This window comes from Corvus moneduloides, chromosome 5, assembly GCF_009650955.1.
Source record: "Corvus moneduloides isolate bCorMon1 chromosome 5, bCorMon1.pri, whole genome shotgun sequence".
Taxonomy (NCBI): Eukaryota; Metazoa; Chordata; class Aves; order Passeriformes; family Corvidae; genus Corvus; species Corvus moneduloides.
This window is the reverse complement of record NC_045480.1, coordinates 62,122,223-62,140,923: the sequence shown is the minus strand read 5'-3', so window position 1 is coordinate 62,140,923 and position 18,701 is coordinate 62,122,223. Positions and strand designations below refer to the sequence as shown.

Here is an 18,701-nt window from a genome sequence, read left to right as displayed (position 1 = left end):
GCTCTGAGGTATCTTGATCGCTCTATGAGCCATTACATTGGTTATGCCTTAAATGCTGTGCCTCACTGAAATATGCTGAAGGCTGCAGGGAAAGCTGGGTAGAAAGATCCAGTAAAATAGAAAGTCATACTGTTCCCTACTCTGAACTGGAGGGGGGAAAAAAAAGAAGAAAAGAAAAATTAAATCTTATTAAAGTGGTTTGGATAGTTGTGACTTTCAGCTTTTTCATTTCACATTAGTGAGACTGCATATATGGCAAAGGATTTAAGGATGATAAGACTGCAAGAATAAACATCAACAGCTGCATGGTACCATAAAAGTCTTCAACTATTCTTGCTTTAAAAATACCGTGATTGTAATGAAAAGAACTTGGCAGGGAGGGAAATAAAATGCACTAAATTCACACCACTGCAAAATGGTGAAAAAAATCCCACCAAAAAGACTAAACAGAAACAAAACTAATGTCACTGTGCCAGTGAGTCCTTGGTTATAATCCACAATCTCATCAATAAGTAATAAATTCAAGGTCAGAGAAGTCAGTTTACTCCTCAGTGAAAGGACATGTCAGATACCACATAGTGCCATAACATTACAAAGCAGCTGATGCTCTGTTCAATGCAGTAACTGCTTTGTACACTGAAACCTTGGGCCTACAGTTGTTGCTGTTAATAATGTTCATTCACTTTTTATGCTATTGAGATTTTGAGAGAACCAAATGCACTAAATTTTGACCCCGCTACAGACTGCATTTGTCCTTTGTTCTCCTGGCTTTCTGACTATCACTATGCAAGCTGCAAACAGATCCTTAAAGAAAATGTATGCTAGAAGGCAGGGATTTTTGCCCTCCCCTTGTGATCACACAATCCGTGGTGAACAGGACAAAACAAAGAACAGATCAAAACAAAATCATCATTTCTGGCATGAAGAAAGCCAAGCATGGAGAATTTCAGCCACATGGGAATTTGTTTCTGTAAAATACTGCATAATGATTACATAAAGAGGCTTTGATTACTGTAAAATTCAATGATACATGCATTTCTAACAGCACTGGAAATCCTAAATGATTACACAAGCCTTTCATGTTTATTCATCAAATATTTAAAATACAGTATAATACAAAACATTCAACTACCTTACTCTGAGAGCAATTTACTATGGTCTTCTAGCAAAAACTTGCTCAAGAAGATAAAGTCTCACATTACATTCAATGCATGTGTTTCTAATGTAATTTTTAATAGAATTATTTGCTCAGCTTTAGTTTATAAGTACAAAGTTTCAAATGTAGGCATTTATTGGTGCAAACATGGACATAAGTGGAAAAGGCACTTTTTGAGACACATGGTAGAGAAAAAAAAAATCTGTTCTAACACACTGAATTTGCTGTTTCCAGTTTCACAGAACCCACACCCCAAAACTTCAAAAGAAAAATCTGTTTTCAACCTCTGAGTGCCTGCTTTCATAACACAAAAGCAAGAGCAGACTTTCCACTGCTCCAAACACCTTTCTTTTCATATTTTCAATCCTTATTGGATACTTTGTTCTGTTTTACATCAATCTCTACAAAGGGTGTAATCTACAAATGTCTACAAACCCTTCAGAAGGAATAAGCAAGGGAGAGGTGGTGGGGTAGCCCTGTGTGTTAGGGAGGGTTCTGATTGTCTAGAGCTTAATGATGGTGACAATAGGGTTAAGTGTTTACAGGAAAGGATCGGGGGAAGGGCAACAAGACAGATAGACCACCCAACCAGGATGAAGAGGTGGACAAAATGTTGGGAGAAGTCGCACTATCAGTAGTTCTTTTTCTCGTGGTGGGACTTCAGCTTAACAGATATCTGCAGGAAATTGAACCCAGCAGAGATGAAAGGGTCCAGGACATTCCTGGTGTGTGAGAAAGAGGCATTCCTGATGAGTGAGCAAACCAGGGAGGGCACCTTATGGGACCTGCTTTTTGTGAACAGAGGAGGACTGGTGGGTTATGCGATGGTTGGGGGCTGCCTTGGGTACAGTGATCACAAAATGATAAGTTTTCAAGTCTCAGAAAAGGAAAGAGAGTCAGCAGAACAGTGAGCTTGAACTTTCAGAGGGCAAGATTTGGCCTCTTTAGGAATGTGGTTACCAGAGTCCCTTGGGTGGCAGTCCTCAAGGGCAAAGGAGTCCAGGAAGGCTGGACAGTCATGATAAAATCTTAAAGACTCAGGAGCAGGCCATCCCAACGTGCCAAGAGACCTGCTGATGGGGAAGAAGTCTGGCCTGGATAAACAGCAAGCTTTTGCTGGAGCTCAGGGAGAAGAAGAGAGTTCGTAGCCCTTCGATGAAAGGGAAGGCAACACAGGAGGACTACAAGGATTCCATATAGGTTATGCATGGAGAAAATTAGAAAGACCAAAGGCCACCTGGAACCTCATCTGGCATCTGCCATAAAAGACAATAAAAAATGTCTCTATAAATACATTAGCAATGAAAAGAGGGCTAAGGAGAACCTCATCTTTTATTGGATGCAGAGGCACTTAAGAGACAATGCATGAGGAAAAGACTGACATACTTAATGTCTTCTTTGCCCCAAACTTTAATAGCAAGACCAGCTGTTATCTGGGTACCCAGGCCCCTGAGTTGGAAGAACTGATCATTCACCTGACAATAAATACAAAATTACCAATAAGAACAAACAAATCTTATCCTTGGAGTGACTCAACCATTTCCACGTTGCTGCATTTAGCTGAAGGAAATCCTTCACCCCTGCAATGCCTGGGCTGCAGTACCATGAAGGCTGCAGTACCTGGCCTGCCTGCAGCACCAGCCATCCCTCCTGAGGAGCAGCTCCTCCAGTGCCTTGCCCAGGGTATGTCAGCATCAAAGGCACTGGGAGGGAAAGCAGATCAACCCTCCGAAACGACAGAAGCATATTCTACAACTTAAGGTCATGTTGTCACAGTCAGGTTGCTCCACACTGACTACAGAAACACTGTGCCATGCTGTTTCCTCTATCCACTGCAGCATGCAGATTTCAGAGGAAAATATCCCAGCCTTCCATACAGGCATGTGCCCCTTGAACACTAAAAGTCATCATTTGAAATGACAGGGCAGTGCAAAAGCCACTTTGGATTTGTTTGACTGTTCTGTTGTGCTCTGTGCTGGTCCAGTGAGGGGCAGAGCAATGAAGGATATATGAGAATGATATATTTGCAAGCCTTTAAGACAGTGCTACAGAGACTACAACAATCATGCCTATGTTACTGAAATCCCTAGCTGGTTAAAATAAAATCTACAGGAAAATGTTATCATTTACTAATTAGTTCCTCTCTTTCTAATCAATCTTCAAGGAAACCCTTTACACTTTTAGAGAACACAATTGGTCTCATTGCTAGGTAGTTTTACAAATCCTTTCCCAAATGTCATCTCTTAGAACAAACCTTTGCCTGATGCGAGGCAGCAGTAGCATTTGTTTGGCAGAGTAGGTAGAAAAAAAAAAGAAAATGGAAAATTAACAAACAGTAGGTTACAATTTTCCCTGAAGATACAGCAATAGGGAGGAGTTTGCCTCAATAAGAAAAGGAAAAAAGTTACAAAAGGGTAGGAAAAAAAGTAGTAGATAGTTTCAAAGGTTTCAAAGGATAATTCAAAGATTTTTGCAAAGCCAAATCCTCCCACTGAATTTTCGAGAGCAAGGCACAAAGAGCAGTAAGGCTACAAATGGACTTTAAGTCTGTACCTGTAACTTTACCAGTCTTGACACTTATCCTCAATTTTCTTACAGATACACTAAGATATATGAAACCTTTTTGTACCCTCAGCCACTTCAAAGAAAGGTTTTATATCAATATAAACCCAAAGGAAGGTCAGCAGTTTGAATTTCCTTTTATGTATCCAAGACTTTTAAAAAATACAGAGAAAGACTGACAATAATACTTTAGGTGGATTCCACATGCAGGTGCCTGGAAGAATCAAAAAAACATTCCTCTTCCCCTCAATATCCTAATAATGATGTTTAGTAAGAACATCTAGTCTGATGCAAAAGGAAAACTAAATCTATCATCAAGTATATATTAAAAGAAAAAAACAGATTATTTTGAAGAGGAACGTGAACATCTAAAGCTTTATTGCAAGTATTTCTGTGGATAGGACTGCAGTACTCTACAGTACTGCTCTATTAAGAAGAATGAGATAATAAGAGTTTCTAATTTAAGGCAATATTTCTCTGCAAATCCTGCAGAGATGGCAGTGGACAGAACTGAGAAAGGGAAGACTTAAGTGGGTTTTTCTTTAAACAAAGTATAGGACCTTCAACATTGCTTCAGTTTTTGAAGAGAAACTGCTTCAGTATTTTTAGCACTCACTGGAGTGCGGGACTGAGTGCACTCTGGTGCAGGCAGAGAGCAGGAAGGCAAGGTACGAGATTCCACATTTATCTCTGCTAATGCATTTCACACACTGCTCTGCAGCACTCCTAATCTTCCAGCCCTGAGTCTCTTCAGCAGCCATGGAAAAGCACTGAAGACCAAACTTCGTGATGGTGGTGGTGTGATAGGGATCAATGCCCATGAGGGAACACAGAATGCTGTCGCTTCAGATTGGGCTTCACAGCTCAACTCAAAATGCCTCTGTTGTGATGGACAGTCTTCATTTTCCACTCACCCCAGTGGGATTCAGTTTTAACAGGGACACTTGCAAAATCAAAAAACACACAAGGGAAAACCTTTTGCAAAATTTCATTCCTAGTGAACAAGTTTAATAGAAGATTCAAGCCTCAAGAGTTGAAAGACATGTAATTTAAAGCCTAAGTAATCTAAAATTGCCACTTTACAACATATCATGGTGTTATAAATAAAATATGTAATTCGTGCTATTATATATAAAACTGAAATATAATTAGACCCTACAGAGACCGAGTTTCTAAATCCCTGCACCAGCCTGGCTGAGAGAAAAATTTCACAACACTAAAAGTATTTCTTCCACAATAAGTGAGGATTCCACCTAGGTGGGGTTGGATCTTATCACCGGGACATTTGCACCATGATGACTTGATCACCACAGTCTGATATCTACATTGCATCTGATAAGGAATCGGACATTCCAGGAACTAAGAATAACTACTCCAGGAACCAGAGATGGCCCATCCATCAGCAGAAATGGCCCACTCATCACCCAGGATGGACAATTCATCAGACCCAGGAAAGGCTTTGTGCGGCCCACTCCGGGACAAGAAAACTTCATGAATACAAGAAGAATAGAATTAATTCGGACTCTACCCAAAAACTGTATAAGAAGGGACCAGCCAAAGCAGCAGTCGTGAACTTGGGAGGTCTGGTGTGATAGAGATCAGATCTATGCGTGTTCACCCAGCTTGGACCCCGGGCTCGGTGCTGTTTTTCTCAATCGTGGCATTTGAAACCGATATTTCGGTCGCATAATAAATGTCATTTCTTTATAAATTTTGATTGGGCAATTTTGTTTATATTAATGGGAACCATATCCAAAACGGAACTTCTAGCCCCACTACTTCTAAAGTTATCAAATTAATCTAATTTTATTCTCAGTGATTGAGATGAAATTTGGGAAGTGAAAAAAGGGAGACCAGACTGTCAAATGTGTTATATTTCAACAACCTTCTAGACATCCTGTTTCTCCTTGCTCTCAGGAGACAACATTAGAGTGGCTGTGTGTAACTTTCAGCATCACACACAAATTCCAGTAGTGATATCCATCCAAAGGAGATTATCTTTGAAGGGGTGATGCAAAGAAAAGTTCTGAGCAGGTATAGAAAGTTGCTCCTGTCCTCTGCTCCCAGCACTTGTCCATGCGTGGATGAAAGAGGCAGCCCAACTTCACTGCATGTGAAGTTCAGAACTCTTGCTGCAGGACACACATATTCCAAACACAGAGCAAAGACTGCTGCCTTCCAGATTAGTCACTAGGACTCCTCACAATGTAACACAAAATCATCAGCTTTGTATTTTCTGTGGCTCTGTCATGTGGCAGTGGTACCTGACTTGTGCTATGCAGTATTTTCCCAGAGAATGCACCCGGCTTCAGCTCTAAAATTTGCTAGACCAAACTGGGCTAACCTGCATGCCTATAAGAACAGCATGCTCGTGTAAAAGTAAGACAGAGGTGATTTTTGAACAGTTTACGAGCATATCATTCTGATCTTATTGGACAATGACAAAGAACAGGTACAGCCCCAGCCAACAAAACCCAAACTTTCTAAAATCCTAAAGACAGTGTAGCTCAAGCCAAGGGAACGTAAATTTGCTCATGGCAATATGGGAAGAAAAATCTTTGTGATGTAGAAACAGATGTCACTATACATTTTTCATAATGTGGCATTACCCACCGATCTGTATGCATGGTTTCACTGGATACATTTAAATGATATTTCATAAACGTTCCAAATACTCTATTCTAAGTTGTCCTGGGTTGCATTGTATTCCATTACCATCCTCATGAGCTGTTGAAATCAGGTGGGGCAGTGTTTCCTTGCCTCCTCCCCCCAGACTATCTTTCTGTTAATGGCCCATCATTGTCCTGCCACATGAGTCAGAGATAACTCCCTCCAAACTATCTTCTGTTAATGAGCCTTATCAACACTTGGCCTCATGACTCATTACCCCATTGTGAGATGCTCCACCCAGAGGGAGGAACCAAGCATCCCATCATGGATATAATCTGAGACTCTGAACACCAGAGACAACCCTTTCCACTGGATTTCCAGAGGACAGGAGCTACACAGCCACCACTGGACCTTCTGAGGAAGAGCAGACCCCTTTACTACAGGATCACCGCTTCAGAGGACTGCAGCCACCATTCTACCAGACTGCTACCACCACCCTGCCTAATAGGGACTCAGGTTGTATCTTGACTCTGTCAGTTTGAACCAGTGTTTTCTTTTACTTTTTTTCCTTTTCTTTAATTTCCATTAAATTGTTATTCTGACTTGGTGCCTCCCACTGGTTTGTTTTCAAACTAGTACATAATTGTATCAAAGTAAACTGGGTACACCACAGTCTTTCTTTAAAGTTTCTATTTACATGAAAACTTACAGTAACTAATCTCTTAGAAAGACTAGTCAAAACAAACAAAAACCTCAGTATCATTACATTAAAAAGCTCAATTACAGAAAGTCTGACACAGCCAAGATATAATTATGATCAACATCAGACAGAGATGCATAAAAAGTGAAAAGTGCAGTCAGAACATAGTACAGTGAATGTGATCCCAGCTGCACAGTATTTCAATATAATTAACCCACACTTCTTACATAACATAAGTTAAGTGACAGGCAAGAGTGAAGTAACTATCTGCTTTCTGGTATGGGAATACTAGCATTGAAAGGTTATTTTCAACACTTTTTTAAAAGAGCAGGCCAAAAATAAATTCTGGTTGTTTGTCAGTGAGAAGAATCCTCATTCACTTTAATATTATGACCTGTGTGCACAAACCAAGAAGTATTTAGTTATTTTTGTATTAGAGTAAAAAACTAGCAGGTTTGAAAATCAGAGTTAATTCTCTTGTATAGATAGAGTCAGGTTTAGGCAAAACCCAAGAAAACACTTTACCCTGTGATGTACTTGCTGCCCTTTCGCCACCTTCTCTACAGTCTTCTATTTGTGGCAGTAAAATCCTACTGAGTTTAATTAATGCACAGAATTCACTTCTTATAGCTGCACTTTAATTACAAGAGAAATAAGAAAAGGTAAAGTATATATTTGTGACAAGGGATATTAGCTACTTTGAGCTTATTAAACAAGGCAAGCAGTGTCACAGCCCTGATGCTGATGGGAATTATTACTGTAGCACAATTTCTGTGAAATATCTCACAGTCAAATCCAAGGTTTATTTCTGCCATAAATACCCAATTATTTGAGCTAGTGTCTGCCCTGAAAGCTCAGCCTAGAAGAGCAGAGCATACCTAGCAGGCCTGAATTCCCCTCCACCCCCAAGTGGATTACCTGTCTGTTTGGAGGAATGGTGGGACTCTGTTTGGCAGCCATAAGCTGTGGCAGCACTTTCTGAAGAACAAGAAAGTCAGCTTTACTGTAGACTGGAGAATCAGAACTGTGACACCACAGCACTTGGAGCACTTTTACTACCAAATGGACACATCCCATTTCTTGGGTTGTGAAGCAAGCATAGAAGTCAGTGCTGGTGCAGCTATGCTGGTAATGGTATCAAATTATAGCTCATTTAAACCTGACTTTTATGAATCTACATAAACATCCAGACTTGAAAAAAAAGTCACCCAAACTAATAGCAAGTGTGATGGCTTCTACTTAATTACAGGTAAGAAAGTCAAGTTTTAGCATCACTGATATTTTAGTATGTAAACAGAAGTGCAAATATTGCCACAAATGAAGTTGCAACCAGGGTAGACTGGGTCATTCATATATGCTGCAGCCCACCTTGATTTAAATCTCAACTCTTTAATTTCTTCTTACCTACATCCAGCTTTAAAAAGGCTGAGTAGTAAAAAATGCTAAATGTGTGTAAACCAGAGATGGGATTAGTATTTTCCCCTACAAAAAGATACTACAGCCTATAGATCTAGAATGTTTCACATAGCAACAATGTAAATTCTATGACAAAAGACAAAGGTATTCTCTCATGATTTACAAGCTACGTCAATGGGATTCCTTGGGAGAGACTCTAGTCCTGTACTACACTTGTAAGGAACAGTTACAAAAAGTTCTTACGGGTTTGTAAAAAGCTTATCAAATTGTATTAATTCTCTAGGGTAGATCTTCTCCTGCATAAATGGCAGTAGAGAAGCCTGCAGCTAGAAAAGCAGTAGCACAGGAAACAGTACTATGGATCCAGTCCACTTTTATCACTTACAGATAGGATATTATTTTCTAACATTTGTGAGTCAGAATGAAACTGGAAGGGAAGGACAAAGTCCAACTCCATTCACTCAATTCCTGTTACCATTCCACAGGTGACAACTCTATTGAATAAACAGTAGATCCCATTTTAAGCCCCTGCAGCCTAATCCATTACCAAATTTAAAATATATACATTTTGAAAATGCATGTACGTGCCCCTTCCCCAGTTATTCTTAAATAGAGAAGAAATCCAGACTCTAAGCCTAAAATATTCCACACTTTTCTGTGAAAGAGCACAGTGAGGGGACAGAACCAACAAGCTGGCTCACAAAGGTTGAACATTTAAACAAATAGATCAACAATTTTCCACCTGAAAAAAATTATGAGTTCTCTAAAATAGAACTTTACTTTTGTAAGCTGTTCAAAGACAGTCTCAAGCTTTGAATTATGCCTTTTATTTCCTTCTTATGGATAATGAACACATATACAGTCAGGACATAAGCTTGCACTTGCTTTAATCATGCTGGGTGCCAACAACAGATATGTAAAGAGCAATTCAGCTAATGAAATACAGGTGTCAAGGGCAATTCTTGATGCCCAAGAGAAAACTATCAGCTGGACTCCAACTGCCACAGAAGAAAAATACACATCTCCCATAGGTCCTATGATGACATCTACCTCTGTAAGTCTTAGATCACCTGGAGCACATAAAATAGCACTCAAGCTCTGTATTTGGCAGTTAAATCACTCAGATTGTCCCACTGACCTCACATATCAGTTAAAGTGAGTAACTTTCCAAGGATAAAAAGCTGACTCTGTATCCAAGAATGTACAACACCAGAACCCCAAATTATTCACCTTTAGCAGTGGCACTGTAGAGCTTAGACTGCTACAAATCAATAACGGAAGCAGCGACAGAAAAGCTGCAGGTATCACCACACAAGAGATTAAAATAAAATATGAGTAGCTCACTCCCAGGTGACACGCTCTACTGTCATTCTGGTTTGTGCATATAAGTAAAATATTATCAGAAACATATTTCTGAAAAATTATTCACAGTGGTGCTATCTCAGTCTATTCCATGTGTTCTCTGCCCTCAAAAAGCACGCCAGAGCAATCTTTTATTTGCCAGGAATACCTGTGCTGATTCATGTAACCAGCAAAAAAGCCAATAGCAAAGTGCCCATTTTGAGTACATGGTTCTCTTTCTCTCTTCTCTAATATATCAACAGATAAAGTAGATTTTAGGCACAAGAGAACAAGAAAACCAATTTTACATCAACCCATTTCCCCAGTTTGCTAATGAGAGCTGAAGAACAACACAGCAAGAAACTTATTCCTCAGTAAGATCTGTGCAAGAAATGAAGCAAAGCACTTACCGTGTCTTGGGATTTATCCTTGACATCATAGACTGTTAGTTTTATTTTAGTTTCCTCATAGATGGGGTATTCCGGTGGGAAGGTCACACCAGTCAAAAACAGTGGATCTTTTGTACCCTGTGCAACATGAGTAAACATTCGGTAAGGTAACAGCTGTGCAATGTGTGGGATGTCGGTATGGAGGTACAGAAACCCAAAAGGTGTCAGCTGTCTACAGCAGAGAGATGGGAACAGCTCAGTATTATTACCCAATCAATGAGAAAAACAAACAACTTTAAAAACAAAAAACTTTATCAGGAAAACTAAAAACAAACAAGCAAAAACCAAACAAAACCACAACAACTTCCTGGAAACTTTTTTAACTGGAAAGGATATGAAGTGCTTCTGAGAGCCTAGCAACACGTTTTTAAACATCTCAGCCAGTGTCAGGTTCTGGAATACAACCTGTAGTAACCAAACCCTTCCTTACTCCCATGACACTTTCTGAAAGTACCACAATTTCATCTTAATTTAAATGAATGTCGCAGTTTGACACTGGTTACGCACCAGCACCACAATTACATTCAACATACAATCTTCACTTAAAGTAGCAAAACTAAAGATTTAACTTCCACACACATACAAAAAAGAGCAATCTTCATTAAGTCACAATAATAAGCACATAGAAATGCTATGAAGACTCTCGGTATTGCATTAAGGATATTGATTTGTGGAGGGGGGATTGAAATACTCCTCTTTAGGCAGTACTGAAATAAAATAACATTCCTGTGCTTTGAAACATTATGATTATACCTAAAAGCTGTACACAGAGGTAACTGTATCATAGCAAAAGATATACAATTAAATGAATCATACAAAACGTTGCTTATAATTTCTTAATGTTTAATTATACTTAATTTCCTAAGATTACCAGGCATGTATCCTTAAATTTTCCATTAAGTGAAAAAAAGGATTGTGCATGACAAAGGTAATTTATCTTAAAGAAATAACTTTCTGTGCACCTGCCTTCCCCTCACCAAAGCTTGACTACAAAGCTGAGAACCTTGACAAAACAAATTCAGGAATTTATTGAGGTCTAGGACATTGTGTTAGGAAATGCATCAACTTCTATTAAAAAAAAAAATATATAGTTATCTATTCATCTTTTGCACGACATCATTCCAGACAGTCTGCAATGAAGCATCCTGATCAGATACAAGATATTTGAGTTAAGCAGTTTCAGGATGGTTGAGGGCTGAAACCATAATAATTTAATTTAATTAGTAGTTGGTTGAAAGTAATCACACAAAGAGCTCGTGAAATATTCTCATTGTATTTAACAGTTAAAACAAGCCTCTGATGAAATTGTGTATGTGTTTACAATGAGACTTCCCTGCTCTTAATGAGTCTCTCCAGTAAGTTAAGTAAGTTACACCTACATTGCTCACTCTTCATTTTCTCTGAACCATTTTTGCTGTTTCTGACACCGATGCCTACAGGGCAAAGTGAGGACTAGCAAAGCAGCCTCAGACAACTTTTGTTGTAATGTATGATGCAAGTTATTAATTATGTTACATAAAGTCACAGACATTACGTACACACATTCTTTTTCCAAATTATAGACACAGGGTAGTATTTTTCAAATTGCAAAAGCATCAACTCTCTAATGGAAAAAATAGAGCAAGAAGCAAATAGGATGACACACCACATAATACACGTATGTTTTTCTGCAATTTAAAAACACCTTCCGAACTTGCTGTACTCTTAATTCAGCTTTATTTTGTATTGCCTTGTCCCTTCATGAGAGCAACCATTCCCTGTTTCATTCTGAACTTATGTCTGGAGAACTGGAATATTCTTCATGCCTCTACTTGGAACAACAGAGCTTTCATGAAAAGCCAAGTTAATTTCTGTTTATCCTGGTTAAATGCCAAGAACTACAGCACACTTAGGTATGCTTTACTAACTGCCAGAGTGTGCTTGTCTTACCCAAGACTATGCACTAACTTGTTTTATTCCTCATTCACTTTCTAAGGAAGAAATGAGCGATACATTAATCAACATGTTAATTGAACAAGAAAGACTCTCACCTCCACGATTTCAGTGCTTGAATACCGCGTCAAAATGTGCTCTGCTGGATGCACCACTGAGACTTGGATAAACGTATTTAGCTTCCGATCACGGGTAGCAGCCACTAGATCCTTGCATGCTGGAGACAGTACAAAATAAAATACTCAAAAGCAAACTCTGGGAAAATGCTGTCACAGGCACAGGACAAAGCAGACCATGCTCCGGCTCCAGATTAAATCTCCGGAGACAAGTCGATTTAACAGAGGAAGTCCCTTGGAAGTAACCTACAGAAATAGGAAGTCACATGCTGCAGAACTGAGCTGAGATCTCGTTTCCACTAAAAATACTTGCAGCTTCTGCAAAGCTCCCTGTCAGAGGCTCATCAGCTCCAGTCCACAAGCGTGCGTGCGCATACATGCACACTTGCACACGCTGCAATAGTAGTTAATTTTACATAAGCACTCATTTAATTTGCCCACAAAATCTCTCTTAGCAGCCTTATTGGATCCTTTCTTGTCTGACAATTTTCCCAGTTACATGACCGTTTCAAACACGTTCTAAACCAGCTAATTGCTATCAGTAGTTAGGTTGGCTTATAGAGCTTGTTACAACTTGTGAACTTAGCAGAACTAGTTTTCAGGTATATATCTACATAACTAAAAGCAGACAGCAACATAACCAATTCTTTCATCAGTGATTGGTATATAAATGGGAATTGCATTCTGCATATATAGCATCATTATTAAAACTCATTCTACCTAATAGAGAAATTCAGTTCTGGTTTAATAATTCATTTTTATCCTGGGCTTAGAGCCATGCAGGTGACTGAGATCATTCTTTAGACCAACACACCTTGTGCCTTCAAACTGAAAGGGTGAAAGCACTGAAAAAAAAGGAGGAGAAAATAAATAAATAAATGCACCGTTAGCTGCTCCACAGAAGGGATGCAGATTAATGGGACATGCATTGGCTCAAAAGCAAAAACCATCCACCTTTCATTCTTCCCTAAGGAATATACAGCAGTGAACACTGCGGTGGGGTCTACCCACAGCTTTCTGAAGGGTAACAAACTACCCTGGAATCTCAGAAGCTTGAGGCAAGCAAAGAAAAGCCTTCTGTTTCAGAGAGGGTAATTGTCAAGAAAGAGCTGAGGGTATTTTCTATGAGCCACTGCCTACCAGGGGCTTCCTCAAGTGCAGCTGACCTTTAACTTTTCAAAAGGTGAGTCAGATTATCCTCACAGCAAGCGAACTTACTCTGATGAGAAGCCAAGGCTAGAAAAACTCTGATATGTACAAAAGACCAACTCAGCTTGTTTTGTACCTTTTTTTTTCCTTTGGGCTTGAACCTGCTGCTGGAGTAAATAAAAGGAAAACTGGCTGAAGCTTTTTTACCACTCTTTTATTACAGTTAAAAGAGACAGGGAGACAATTAAATCTAACCTTCAGGGATTAAAATTTTTGCTTTAGTCCAAATTGCTAATACATAGTCTCAAACTGACCCTATTATAATTTGGTAGAAAAAGTGGGATAAGCAAAAAAGTTTCTGCATGATGCAATCTTTACGAAACAGCTGATGTAACAGCATCAGGCTCAAAGAGCAAGTTGCCAGCAAGTCTTTGCTGATAAGACTCACCATATTATTAAAATGACTGAATATTAGCACTACTTGACATCACCTGAAAAATTACATAAGTAGACTTACTGAAACGCAGTTGCCAAAGCAGACACCTTTTGACATTATTTGACATTACTTGACTTTGTCCTCTCTAGAGTTGATCAAAGAAGTAGTAGAGGATCACTGAGATTTCCAAATACAGCCATTTCTCCCCACAAAACCTGATCTCATGCCACCATACAACCCTTAAATATTGCACTCTATAATAATTTTTTTAGAATGTAGCACAGTTTCAGAGGAATGGCAAGAGAGCTCATGTTCACTATCAGAAGCTGGAACAGAGAGACAGTCACATTTTTCGCACCCACCACAAAGGAAGGCTAGCCAGCTCACAATTCAATGAAACACAACAAAAGAGAGAAAAACAGAGAGACACAGACACTTAGGAAAAATAAAATTAGATCCCCAAAAAACACTACCAGTGACTCTGGTAAGAGCCCTACAGCTGAACTCTTGCAAAAAGTACTAGTGCATGATGAATGGAGCTAAAACCCACACAAATAATAGTTTGATCTACTTGTGGATTGTCTCAAATACGTTATCTAGATGTGACTGAATCTTTTAGCTGCCAAGAGCACAGGCTTTTATCTTATTGAGAAACCTTTAACAATAGGAATAAGATTTGCACTAAGTGGTCACCACCTTGGTGTTAGCTGAGCATAGGAGACAATTTATTTCTGTGACAGTACTGCAATCCAGTCATTAGATCATTTTTCTTGTCTAAAGGTGGCTTAGCAGCATGATCTTGAATTTCATTGGATAGAGCTGACAGGAAAATAACTCATCTGCATATCTCCAGTAGGGAGGATCAGCATAAAGCATCAGAACTCTTTGGGAGACACTGGTGCAGAAGGATAAATGAAATTAAGTGAAACCTGCATCTACTTTGATGACAGTGTTATTTATCTCTATTGTGACACTGGGCTACTGCTGTTCACAACTCGCCTTTCAGTCAGAGAGGATATTCAATAAAGTTGCCCTGGTAAAGAACACAGAAGCTGTCTGTTTAAGCCACAGTGCATCACTTCCCTTCAAAACAGCCCAAATGAAAAGTTTAACAAAACAAAAGGATTACTTTTAAGCTGACGCCAAAGAATAAAACTTGTTATATCCTGTTCACAGCCTGGCAAGCTTTACAGCCCCATGCTGCATTATTGCCCTTTGAACTATTTTACTATCAGTATCTCTGAAAATCTTAGGTCTTCAAAGAAACAGACCGGACAAAGTGAAACATTACACAGTTAGGAAAGCAGACCAGCTACATGTTATATATTTAAACGTGTGTTAGGTATTATTGGCATACTACTTAAACAGAAACTGATGAAAACGCAAGCATTCTGAGGCTGTTTCCTTAACTGCGAATGTAACACCATGAGAGCAGGTAACAACAGGTAACAACATCAATGCACTTTCCACCATAACCTATGCCCCAGCAGACCACAGGTCAGGTTACTTCTCAATACTTCACCATGTCTGAATTAATTCTGGAAAAATTCATCAACAAAACTCAGTGAAATGAAGTGCCAGCTTGTACTTACATGCCAAAAGTATGTGAATCTACTCATTGTGACTGTTGACTCAGTGTGTAAAAGCCTGAGTCATCCATTCCCCTGGTGATCCCACCACTGCTGAGCCTATCAGCATACAATGAATGTTTAAGGAAGAACTGCATTAGGAGTAAGTTATACTTTAATATCAACAAAGAAAAAAGTTAAGATAGCAGGAAGAAACAAATCCTTTACTGATATTTCACTGTTCTCTGTGCTGCACTGACATGATGGCTGTGCTCTTTGTCCTTTTGTGTGTGTGCCCATGTAAAGAAGTGAAAGACTGGTTACTGTTTCCTCATGGGATCTTGGGGGATTTTTTGAAAATGTTACTTCTAGAGGAAGAGAGTACAAAGAGAAAAACTAAAAAACTCAATTACTATATAACAATAAGAAGATAGGAAACAAACAAAAAAAACCAGCCGATCGAACCCCAAAATAGAAATAGTCTGGAGATTCGTCATCTACCTTCCCTGAAACTGTAACACTTCTGCCCAGGCACTCAGTACTCTCTGCTCCAAGCACAAAGCCCACTAGAGCCAAAAGAAATTAATCTGGTAGAGAAATAGGGAGATGCAGCATCTCCCAGAACTGAAAAAGATCCAGTAGCTAGAACAAACCACATGGGCAGTGGGAATGAAAGACATCCCCAGCTCAGAGTTCACAGAGTTGTTTGGGAAATGAGCCAAGGAGGAGACCAAAAATTGGGAAATAGCATTGAAATGGAATTGCTGTTTTTTCTAGTGAGAAAAAATACAGTATATTGTCTTCTCATACTCTGGATTCACACAATGCACGTATTAGCCTACATGACAGTTTCCAAGGTAGCTCTTTCTTTAACCAGTAACAGAAACATCATTTCCCACAGCTTCATTCGTTCCCATATTCCAAACCAAAACATATTCCAAGGGGCTGGCTAGGAACAGGAATTAACAACATAGCCCTGTTATCTCCAGGGCACGCTATTTGGTACACTGTCAAAACAACAGAAAATTAGTAGTGTCTGCAGACCAGGGGCATGGGAAAAGCCTGTGTCTCACATGCACATATATAGGTGAACATAACGTTCAAATTTTTATTCATTTCATTGACAATGCAGCAGCATTATTATCCCAAAGCAACTTAGTTTATAAATAATAATGTACAGTCTGTCTTGATAAACGAATTAAGTAAGGTGTAGCTACTCCTCAGTGGGCAAAAGGACATGTTAAATGAGGGAACACCACACTCAGACCTGTGCTACCAGCAGAGCACTGAACAGGACACAGCTTGCTTTCCTCCACCCTGGGGGGGGGGCGGGTTGGGAAGGGTAGGGAGGTGTAAGAGAAGAAAGTGCACACCACCACTGCTTCTGCCTTTGCTGAAAAGGAATACCTTGATTCAGCAACATGCAAAATCTTACGAATAATCCAATTTTGGAACATACAGGAAAGCTTTGGCCGTACTTTTGAATTAAGAGTGCAAATGCAACTGCAAGAGGGCTGAGAACTGAACAGCAGTGTGTTCTCTGCATGGCAAAACATGCCTGAAAGCAACCGAGATGAACATTTGAGGATGGGCATTAGCACAGAATGGTGTTAATAAGCACACCTGCTATTGCTCCATATTCACGGTGTCCTGCAGTGGTAGGGAGGAGAAGAGAAATCCAACAGGCAGAAATTGTGCAGCAAGATTCCTTTATTTAATTGTTTTACAAACTCTTTTATAGACTTTTTTCTTCATAGTCTAATTGGTCAAAGGATCAGCCACCCCATAGGGTGATTGGCTAAAATCCTAAAACCTCCATTGTCAAAATATTTTCCTACTGTACCATAAACAAAGCTTTGCAAGGTTGCAGATGTTCATAGTTTATAGAACTCTACTATTATCTTCCGTGAGAGAGAAAAATATCTCACGGGACTGGAAAGAAGCAAGAGAAATTCTTGCTAGCTGCATATTTGTATCCACACTCCATAATAAATCTCATTAATTGGTTTATTATAAATACTTCTGGGGTGTCCCATTCCCGTGCCAGCAGGAATGCTTCAGTTTGCTGATGGGGACAGAAAGGGACAGAAAGAACAGAGAAGTTTCTCCCAAATTTGCAATGTGGACTCCCAGAACAATTCACCATGCAACACTAAATGTCAAAGGGTGAGGCCACAAAAATTGTAATGTCCATGTTATCACAAAATGAGGGCACAGCTACGTAGCCATGCAAGAGCTATGCATTAGAAGGGACACTCTTTAATATTGTAGTGGCCAAAATAGATGCTCAGATTCAGGTGAACTCTACAATGAAAAGAAATGCTATGGAACAGAAGAATACATTTGGAGCACATATACAAATAAGTAAAGATCCACTGATTTTTACCTAAGAAGTTATTCAAGATCGCTGTTCCTGTCTCTGGGGATGAGACGCTTCTATAAAAATAATGTATCTGTTCTCTGGAACATACAGCTGGTTGCTAAAGTAACCTAGTTATATTTTCAAGGAAATGCACGTACATAAAGCAATTAGTACCCTTCAGGGACGTCTGCAATAAATAGCAGGAAGAAAATTTCTACCAACAATCCAAGGAGAAAGATGACAGGGAAGTCTTACCAAATGAAGCATGAAAAAGGCTATCTTCTATGGCATTTCTGCAAGTACAGGTTTTGGGGGAATAAACCCCCACAAACACCAAACAATACTAGCAGTACTAACTGTAAATAATATATCAATATGCTGCCCAGAAAAACATCAGTCATTACCCACTTAATTTGCAGCTAAAAGAACATGATTATTTATGAGTCATTGAAATAAGATACACATAAATGATGCTGGGGGGAAATGCTGTATGCTGATGGAGGGTAGGGATAAGTGATAGTGGCCACGAGTTGAGATGCCAGCTGCACTCATCATCTTATTTGCAGATGAAGTGATAAATCTGGTTAGAATCACCACCATGACAATCAGAAGTGATCTCTTTCAGAGTAAGGCCTGTGTGAGTGTGGGGGGTGTAGCTGCAAAGGAGCTTTGATCCCAGCTCAGGTGATGGAGTGTGAATGCCAGAGTGGTTCCTGGATGGTCAGAAGGAAGGTCAGGGAAGTTTCCTTAGCAATGCCATTTCCTTAGCATTGCCATTGCCAGTATTTTCTGAGCAGGGGTTTCAATTCTTCTGACATGCTAGAACAGGCCTATTTCCTCTTACAGCTCTGCTATTTAGCCTGGACAGCCCCAGATACTTAGGGGTTTAAGTATGATAGATGCA

The 18,701-nt window shown here is 39.5% G+C and overlaps 1 protein-coding gene across 9 annotated transcripts in view; it reads right to left on the bottom strand.

The window, feature by feature from the left end:
- Nucleotides 1-18,701, bottom strand: part of INPP4B (inositol polyphosphate-4-phosphatase type II B) — a 312,437-nt gene that overhangs the window by 163,202 nt on the left and 130,534 nt on the right. For all 9 annotated transcript variants that reach the window (XM_032108397.1, XM_032108395.1, XM_032108396.1 and 6 more), the window contains 2 exons: nucleotides 12,265-12,383; nucleotides 10,196-10,312 (listed from right to left, as the gene is read on the bottom strand). In XM_032108397.1, coding sequence (XP_031964288.1) covers nucleotides 10,196-10,312; nucleotides 12,265-12,383 — 236 coding nt within the window. The remainder of the gene's footprint in view (nucleotides 1-10,195; nucleotides 10,313-12,264; nucleotides 12,384-18,701) is intronic.